The following is an 8,957-nucleotide window of genomic DNA, read 5'->3' as shown; positions in this document are numbered from 1 at the left end:
GGAGTATCCTTGTCTAGGGTAGCCTTAGAGTAGGAGTATCCTTGCCCAGGATAGCCTTAGAGTAGGAGTATCTGAGCCCCGTCCCTGCTGCTGAGAGGGAATGACAATAAATGGAGATTTTGATGTTTTGTTGGACATGACTCCTTCTGTCACATCACCTGCAGCTTCTCACTGCATTTCTTGTAGTGCAGAGACGTGACATGGGAGGTCAATTGAACACTTAACTACTACTTGTGGAGTTCTGTTGGGTTTGTAGCTTCAGATGACTGTGTTTGTAGTTATTTGCCCTAATTCCTGCCCAGCCTGCGCCTGGCCCTGTACCAGCACTGGTCTCTCTACGAAAGTCTCTGTAATACCTCGTACACCTCTGCTAGACTTAAGCTTTGGTCTGTACAAGGGCAGAAGAGGCTCCAGGAGTTTTTGGCTGACATGGGGTGAGTTATAAAAATCTGTATCTTGATAAAAGGATCATTTTTTCAATGAATTATGGGAAAATATTCAGAACATAGCTCGTAAATACTCAACTTGTTAGTTTTTAAATGATTATGGGGCTCTGAGTGGGTGGCAGTGATGCAGCTTGTGTGTTGGTTTACAAGGAATACTTCAGCTCTATGCCTCTATGGAATGGCAGGTTAGTAAGTAACCTCTGCTTTCTCACATCTGCTTTTTAAGGACTAAAGAAAAATTAATGTAAACAAGTTAGTCAGAGTTAGACTTGCTAAATTACCTAATAATTAAGAAAATATTATTCAAAAACAAGGCAAAATATTTTTTTCTTCTGGCATACCTATTCATGTATTTTTCCTTCTGTTTTTAGTTTGCCTTTGAAGCAAGTGAAACAGAAATTTAATTCCATGGACATGTCTTTGAAAGAAAATCTTCGGGAAATGATTGAAGAATCTGCAAACAAATTTGGGTAAATTGTTTTAAATACAGAGGCTTTATCTGAAAATACTTTTCAATTAAGTTCATATATTTTTGTGTGAAGAAGTTCTAATATCTTGTTTTAAAAAAATATAGTTCTTTGATTGACAAAGTAACACTGGGCTCATTGCAAATATTAAGGTAGATTTGTCTTCATGCTCTTAACGTTGGCCAGTTGTCTCCTCAGTATGTTAATGTTGACAATGTTAATTAATTTGCTGGGGTTATTTCATTTTGCAGAATGAAAGATTTAAGAGTTCAGACCTTCAGCATTCACTTTGGCTTTAAGAACAAGTTCTCAGCAAGTGATATAGTTTATGCAACAACTTCTCTTATGGAGAATATAGAGAAAGAGGGGCCTGAAACAACTAATTTCATTAAAGCCTTGGACAGTCTCTCCAGGTACTGAAAATGTCTCTTCATTCTTTTGCAATTTTATTTAGGGAACATGGATTTTGTATCTCGAATATGCATTGTTGCTTCATAAGCTATTGAAGAAAAATCCAAATATCTTTGTGAATAGTGTTTAGATTTCGTTTTTGTGTGACAAGCTTTATTTTTGTAAGGACATGTCTATTTTTACCCTTTCTGTTGCAGGGGTAACCTGGACAAGCTGCACCAAGGACTGGACCTGGCCAAGAAGCAGCTCCGTGCCATCCAGCAGACAGTGGCCAGCTGTATTTGCACCAACCTCGTCATCTCTCAGGGGCCATTTCTCTACTGTTCCCTCATGGAGGTCAGCATTCTACATTCAGCTGCTCATTTGACTCTCCTTTTTGTCTGTATGATCCTTGAATAACACTTTTGCTAACTGCTAATTCCATAAGAATTACTGTGAGAAAGAACCTGTTTCATGTCCTGTGCTCTGCTGGGTCAATATTGACATGTGCTCTGAACTTCCCACAGGAAGAACCAGCCCTCAAAGGGGAGAGGGATCACTGCAGAGCTGGGGGAGCCCAAACTCCTGGGTCCTGATGGTTCTTGTAACATTCCTTGAGCCACACAAAGCTTCTAGACTTGACAGTGGATAGTAAAACTAAATAAGTGTAAGAATCATCTTGGATTGCAACTGAAATAATTCCTCTTTTCCCAGGGCACACCAGATGTGAAACTGTTTTCCAAACCTGTGTCTCTGTGCCTGCTTAGTAAAAACTTGCTCAAATCATTTGTTTGCTCTGTAAGTAAATTAAAATCTTTTGACTCACAAACTTCTGGCCAGTGTAGTAGTTACTGTTGTGTTGGATACTTGCAGTTGATTACTAGAAACATAATATGAAAATATTAATAATGCTTTTCTGCTAATTGATTGGATAATTTTGGCATATCTGTCAATGCTGCTCTAGGAAAGATACCTATCTGGGAGACTTCACAGCATTAGGGAGAGTTTTCATTGCTGAGATAATTACAATCTAAATCTTTGTGTAATTTTCTAAGTTTTGAGGGAGCAGATCACTGAAATTTCTGTTGGTCCCTAAACTGACTTTTGCTGGAAGGAAGAAGGGGATTAAGAGATCTTGTAAAGAAACCACCTTCTGTTGAAGTCATTAGAGCTGTACCCTTAGATGAATGCCTGTAGTACCATCTCATGTGGAGAGCTGATACTAAATTGGTTCCTGAGCTTTGTCTAACAAAGGCTTTCTGACTTCCAGACCAAAAACAAACGCTGTAAACTGCTGCCCCTGGTCATGGCTGCACCCATGGATGTGGAACAGGGAACTGTCATCATGGTGGGCATCCCTCCAGAGACAGAGAGCTCGGACAAAAAGAAGTAAGCATAGTGTTTAAAAGGTCTAACTAAAGGTTATCTGCAAATATATCTTTCCTATGTCTACTTAACACTGATTTTGTTGACTTGAATTGTCAAGAGGAACATGTCTTTTGCATACAGTGTGGATGAGATACTTTGACAGAGGGTACAGATCTTCAGGACCTTCCTTGCAAGGTGGTTTTTTTCCCTCCCTCTTAAAAGAGGGAAATAATTCACTAAAAGAGGGAAATAGTTCCCTGTGTGGCCCACGACTTCATTTCCAAAAGCCTCCGATGTGAGGATTTTTGCACGTGCATGAGTGGGGTGTGTGTCAAACACACGGCACCTGAGGCACATCTCTCAGCAAGGAAAAGGTTCCATGTACCCACCTCAGAAAACATATCCCACCTCAGAAAACATATCCTACCTCAGAAAACATCTCCCACCTCAGAAAACATCTCCCACCTCAGAAAACATCTCCCACCTCAGAAAACATCTCCCACCTCAGAAAACATGTCCTTTTCTCTAATGCTCACCTGTGTTCCAGCTTCTTCGGGAGGGCCTTTGAGAAAGCGGCGGAGAGCACCAGCTCCAGGACGCTGCACAACCACTTTGACATGTCCAGTGAGTATGGGGGCACTGCTGGGGGGCACTGCTGGGGGGACACTGCTGGGGGGACACTGCTGGGGGGACACTGCTGGGGGGACACCGCGGGCACAGCCCCGCAGGGGGCACTGCAGGCACGGCCGTGGGCCCTGTGAGTCCCTGGTGCTGCTCTCGTGGGTCCCCGCGGGGGCTGCGACCCTGCCCCTGCTGGTACAAACAGTGGGATGAACACCGCCGACATATTCCCTTAAACGGGACAATCCTGGGAACACAAAGCCCTTAATTCCAGCTGCATCACAGGGAATTCTCACCCAAGCTGCTCTTTAAACTCAAAGCAGCATTTCTCTGATACAGAATTTTAAGCTCGCACATTATCACTGAAGTTTAATGCCTGAGTGGACCTTGGGAGAACCACGGGAAAAAAAAAAGAAATAAAAAGAGCCAAAAATCCAGCTGGCAGGTGAAACAGGATTGTATAAAACTGGATTGAGTGTTGGCAATATTTCCAAAAAATTAAGATAACTTACAAGTTACTCGAAACCCTGGACATGCTGCTTCAGAGCCAACCAAAATAAACCAGGAGATTTCCTTCACCCTCTCACACATGGAGATTCCGGGAAAATTCCGGGGAATCCTCTGTGCTGAGGGGCAGGAGCAGCTGAAAGCATGGGCCAGCATGGAGGGACAAATTTGTCAGGCTTGCTTCCAAGTGCTGTCTTCTTGTGCAGAAACCATAAACTACAAAGCAGATCTTTGTGAGAACATCTCCCTCTTGCAGGCAGCGATGGTTTTCACAGTGCACTTGGCAATCTGTGAGCTCATCTCTCAGGGGGGTTATATTGAGCAGCCAAACCAACCGTGGTATTGATGAGACACTTATTTGCCCATCTTTGTACATGCTTTTAAAGAGGCAGCTTTTAACAATACATGTTTATGTATGTGTGTTGAACACGAAACGAAACATGCTTAGATTTAAACAGTGCCTGCTATATCATGTAATGAGCACCCAGCAGTCAGAGTTTGCTGAAGTCTAAACACAGAATGATGTGCTTTAATTTTGTTCAAGTAAATAGGTGGTTTTTTTCCTTCTTAAAGTCAAGTAAGAATATAAATTAGTATGCTCAGGATTATTGTTCTTCAAATGAGACATCTGACGTATCATTCAATTGTTTGCACCTTGTAATAAAATATTTCATGTTTTAGTAATTGAATTGAAAACAGAAGATCGGAGCAAATTTCTGGATGCCCTCATTTCTCTCTTGTCCTGATGGTAAGACACTATAAGGAGGATTAATTAAAAAATGAATTACAGTTCAAGCTGGTAACCTGTAGAATATTATTCTTCTTTCACAGTGTTAAGGTTGTAGCCTCTGCCAGTGTGTAATTTTTATCTGGAATAGAGTTGGAGATAGGAGACTCTGTAGCTGTGACTGTTAGCCCAGTTCTCTGGGCTGGTACACTGTGAACACCAGTTCAAGGCTGTTTGTTAGACAGAGTCACGCATGGCTTCCAAGATTTCTGCATCCATTTGTTTCTCTCTTTGCACTTTGACTACTGATGGTTTCCTTTTGTCTCCTGCCCTTGTTACACAGTGGTGCTTTTTGGCTCCCAGTGCTGGAAGCTGAGGATCAGACCCTCTGCAGTTATTGGGATATTCCAAAGTTCATGGTGCTGCAGTTGTGATGTGTTTTGCTTTACCTTAGGAACTGGTACAGGCCTGGACTGTTGTTTTTATGCCTCTTGGGAGGTCAAAAGGATTCTGACCTCAGCACACAGACATAGAACCCTTGTTTTTGTGAACGTCCCACCCCCGTGAGGGGGATTCGTAAATAGGATTTATCTTTGTCAAACTTGCTTTTGTTATAGACGTGCTCCTGTGATGTTTAGTTGGTGACTAACGATAAAAAATAGACTTTGAAGAAGTTCCATATTTATATTGCCATTCAAATGTGCTTTTAAAATTGGCTTAAATGCTTTTTATTTTTTAAATGAACTATTTGAGACTCTACTTGAAATTCTAGAACGTTGAAACTGTTTTTGGTACTATCGGGTTGAAGTCTTGTAGTTTAGTTAAAAGAATTGTCTTGTGAGACAAGTTCTAAGATTTTAGGGGTTTTTAAATCCAAATACTGAGTAACTGCCAAATACCAAATGAAAAATTTGAGGAATTCCAGTGTTAATAAAGCCTTTTTAGTTGTGCATTGTGATAGTGTATTGTCACTTGTAGCTTGACTTTGGGAATAATTTTCCTGGAAAGAGTCTAAAATACTCTGATGATTCTGTTCCATAACAGATCCATTTTACTTTGGTCATATGAAATGAAATGGCTTGTTGGCCCTAACCTGCTGTGCATTGGTGGGTGTGTAAATGTGTACATTTGGAATTCTTTTCTTCTTGCAATGTTTACTTGAATTCTCTGTGACTTCAATGTTTTCATGTATTATAAGGAGTATATAAAGGTTATGCATCATTACATCAATTTTGTACATATTTTAATACAGATTAATTTAATATTACACATGATTTAAATGTAGCCAACAGAAACCTAATTAAACTATATATTTTTATTCAAACAAGAGTGATTTTTTATTTTTTTATATGTTGTCATCTTATCTGAGTAAGCATAGGCACATAACATCTCAGTTTGGTTACTGCAGGTCTTTGTGCTTTCAATACATGGAGTAGTTTTGATAGGTACCTGAGTAAGCTATTACCTTTATCTTATTTTTTTTCCTCTACCCTCAGTATAGAATCTGTGTGAACCCCTTCATCTCACCTCAGCAAATCACTCATTGCTGTTGTTTGCCCTGTCCCTGTCCTGGGACTTTATGCATTTGCTCCCTTCCCCTTTCAGGGCATGTCTGGGTTCTCCTGCTGCTGTTGTGATAAATCCAGATCTTTCCCATGTTTGTGTGTTTGAGGAATGGACAGTTTTCATGCACCTCTCCTCTTCAGCAGATTGCATCGTGCTGGCAGGATGACAAGTGGGAGCTGGTTTTTATGCTGGGATGTGTTGGCAATTGCTGTCCTGGCAGGTTCTCTGACCAAACAGATGTGGAACGTGAAATAGAAGTTTCCTTGTCCCTTCTGTATTGTTTTCTCAGGGATTTGCTGGTTTTTAAGGTTCTATTTTCCCCAAGAGTACTGGAAGAGCTAAGAATGCTTTTGCAAACTTTAGAATTGATCAGCTGTTGAATTGATCCCAAGGCCACCCAAATGTGGCCATAAATCAGTCAGGAAAGTAGAATGCTGTGTGAAAAGAAAGTTGTTAAATCTACATGGACACCTGAAGAAGTTTTTGCCAGTAGATGAAACTTTTGCATGCTAGCACTTTACAGTATGTGCAATGGAACCAGATGCTCCTTGTGCAGTTTGTTCTGTGCTATAGAATTTGTAGATTAAAATGTTCCTATTACCTGGAGAATCACTGTCTGAGGGAATTGTGGAGCAGTTCTGTTCAGCAGCAGTGACTTGGTGGTTTGAGTGACCCATTGAAACTGTTGGGTAGGTTGGGTAAAGTGGTCATTTCTTACAGCTCAGTGCTGGACAGAGACTCTGTGCCAAGAACTCCTGACATCTCCTCATGAAGAGATCATTATGGCTTTGATTGATTTTTTTTTTTCCCAAACAGAAAATGTGGCTCTAACAAATCATTTTAAAAGAAATAGAGCACTAAGAAATCAACTTGGCCTCTAAATGTACAGTGATATTCCACCTGTAGCCATGTCTGAATGCAGATAGAAACATTCCCTGAGGATTGCATTGAAGCTGCAGAAACTCCTTCTTTCACTGTATTTGCTTGCTGTAATTGTAGCCTCCTAATCAGCTCTTCAAATCATTTCTGCGCTGCTAATCTGCTTTAGAGACCAATAAAAGTATGAAACAAATCCTTCGGAAGGTTTTAGGGTTTTTTAGCAAAATAAAATAATGAAAATCTTTAAATACCAAAGTACTGAAGTAGCTGAATAAGCTGATTTATACCATTCCTGCTCAGTGATTCATGGCAGTTTTCTTTATGGGGTGATAAATTTAAACATAATTGAAATTGCACAGTAAGGACCTCATTTGATTGGAATTAAAGTGAATCACTCCACAAAAGAATTGTAGTGACTTACTTACCTTGTCATGGTTGCATAGTGGGTAAGAATTAATTCTTACCTCCTTTGCTATTTCTCTTTAGGAAAAAAACAGAAAAATTAAAGGTTTTTACAACTTTCTTGTCTGAAGGAGTCCCTGGGTCTGTGCCACTTGAACCATGGCAATAACAGCCATGGGGGGAGGCCACTTGGTCCTGCCTCTCTAATGGCAAAAGCAGGTGCTGGGGAAGTGCATGGAAACAAAGCAGCTGCATGTGCTGCTTCCTCCCAGAGACAAACAAGAGCTCTCCCATCCTTGTGCTCAAGGACACCCTGAGCCAGGTGTGCTCTCTGCCAGTGGTTATCTGGGAATCTGAATGACTTCCTCCCACATCCTTGCACAGCTCTGGCCTGTGCAATACCTTCAGTGAGTACATCTGCAGCCTGGCCAGAAACTGGGGGAAAAACTACAGCTTTTGAGTACTTTTTCCAACCTGCCAATTGCTAACTTATTTGGTGCTCTGTGGTTTCTACCCTTCTGTATTCTCATCACTCTGTAACACCACTGTGTGTTCCCCAGTCACCTCTTGCCAGCCTGAAGAATCACATCCTAGATTTCCTTTTACAGGAGCTGTTCTGTGTCTTGATTTCTGTTGTTGCTCTTCTCAATCATTTTCAGACAGGGGAGAACAGAAACTGCAGACAATATTCAAGGTGTGAGTGCTCAAGTCTGTGAGCAGCAAACAGTGTTGGCTGTTCTCTGCACCCGTGTTTAACAATTCTCAGCACCCCCCTTGCCCCTCTGGCAGCTGCTGTGCCCTGATGTGACAGTGCCACTGCCCTGCAGTGACACCAGCACCTCGCTCATGGCTGTCAATGCCCCAGAGAGTTGCTGGTTTGGGGTTTTTTTTGCCACGTGCATCACTTTACACTCAGCAATGCAGGAAGTAATCTGTGCCCTGCTGGTTATTTTTCCAAGTCAAAGCAAGAGCACAATTAGTCTGCTGCACAGAAAGACTGGGGGTAAAAAAACATGTAAGGAAAAGAAATCTGCATCACTGAGTGGTACAGAAGTGTATGGAAAGAGTAAATTCTGATCATTTGGTGAGGTAAGATGGCAAAAACATTGAAAGGACTTAATGGTAATATAAGAATTAATAAATTTTTTTTACAGTTTTAGAACTGATATTTTTCTGGGAAAATTATTGTTTATATTTTCTGTGTTCTTGTTAATGGAAGTTGAAATCTCTACAATAATTTTTAAGCAAATTAATTTGCAAATGTTCACTATTTTTACTTGCTACTGTAAAACTTGTTATAAAGGACAGAAAATAGTCCTGTGTTGAATATTTGGAGATATTAGGGAGTTTTCCCTTGATCTAGAGGAGTATGTATGTCTATCCTCAGATTGGTTTGTACTACAACAATATGGGCTCTAGTTCATGAACCAGATCAATTTTAGCTGCAGTATCTGCTATTCCTTCTCACTACTCACTCTGACTGCTCCCTCAGAGCCTCCTGCTCTCCTGTTCTGGCACAAGCAGTAAATCAGAGATGTTTCACTGGGATGTTTTATCAGCTCTGTCATCAGTTTGAGTTGATGT

The 8,957-nt window shown here is 40.9% G+C and overlaps 1 protein-coding gene across 1 annotated transcript in view; it reads left to right on the top strand.

Annotated features, from left to right (window-relative positions):
• CDC45 (cell division cycle 45) overlaps nt 1-5,817 on the top strand; it is an 11,383-nt gene extending 5,566 nt beyond the window's left edge. Inside the window, exons 12-20 of the mRNA XM_027689722.1 lie at nt 303-434; nt 818-916; nt 1,165-1,326; nt 1,522-1,660; nt 2,018-2,101; nt 2,574-2,692; nt 3,219-3,295; nt 4,481-4,547; nt 4,870-5,817. Of these exons, the coding sequence (XP_027545523.1) occupies nt 303-434; nt 818-916; nt 1,165-1,326; nt 1,522-1,660; nt 2,018-2,101; nt 2,574-2,692; nt 3,219-3,295; nt 4,481-4,545 (877 nt within the window). The 3' untranslated portion in view covers nt 4,546-4,547; nt 4,870-5,817. The remainder of the gene's footprint in view (nt 1-302; nt 435-817; nt 917-1,164; nt 1,327-1,521; nt 1,661-2,017; nt 2,102-2,573; nt 2,693-3,218; nt 3,296-4,480; nt 4,548-4,869) is intronic.
• The last annotated feature ends 3,140 nt before the right edge of the window (nt 5,818-8,957 follow it).

Source organism: Neopelma chrysocephalum, unplaced genomic scaffold (assembly GCF_003984885.1).
Source record: "Neopelma chrysocephalum unplaced genomic scaffold, ASM398488v2 Primary Assembly neopelma1_77, whole genome shotgun sequence".
In the NCBI taxonomy this organism is placed as follows: domain Eukaryota; kingdom Metazoa; phylum Chordata; class Aves; order Passeriformes; family Pipridae; genus Neopelma; species Neopelma chrysocephalum.
The sequence above is the reverse complement of the archived record's forward strand: the minus strand, read 5'-3'. Positions and strand labels throughout refer to the sequence as shown.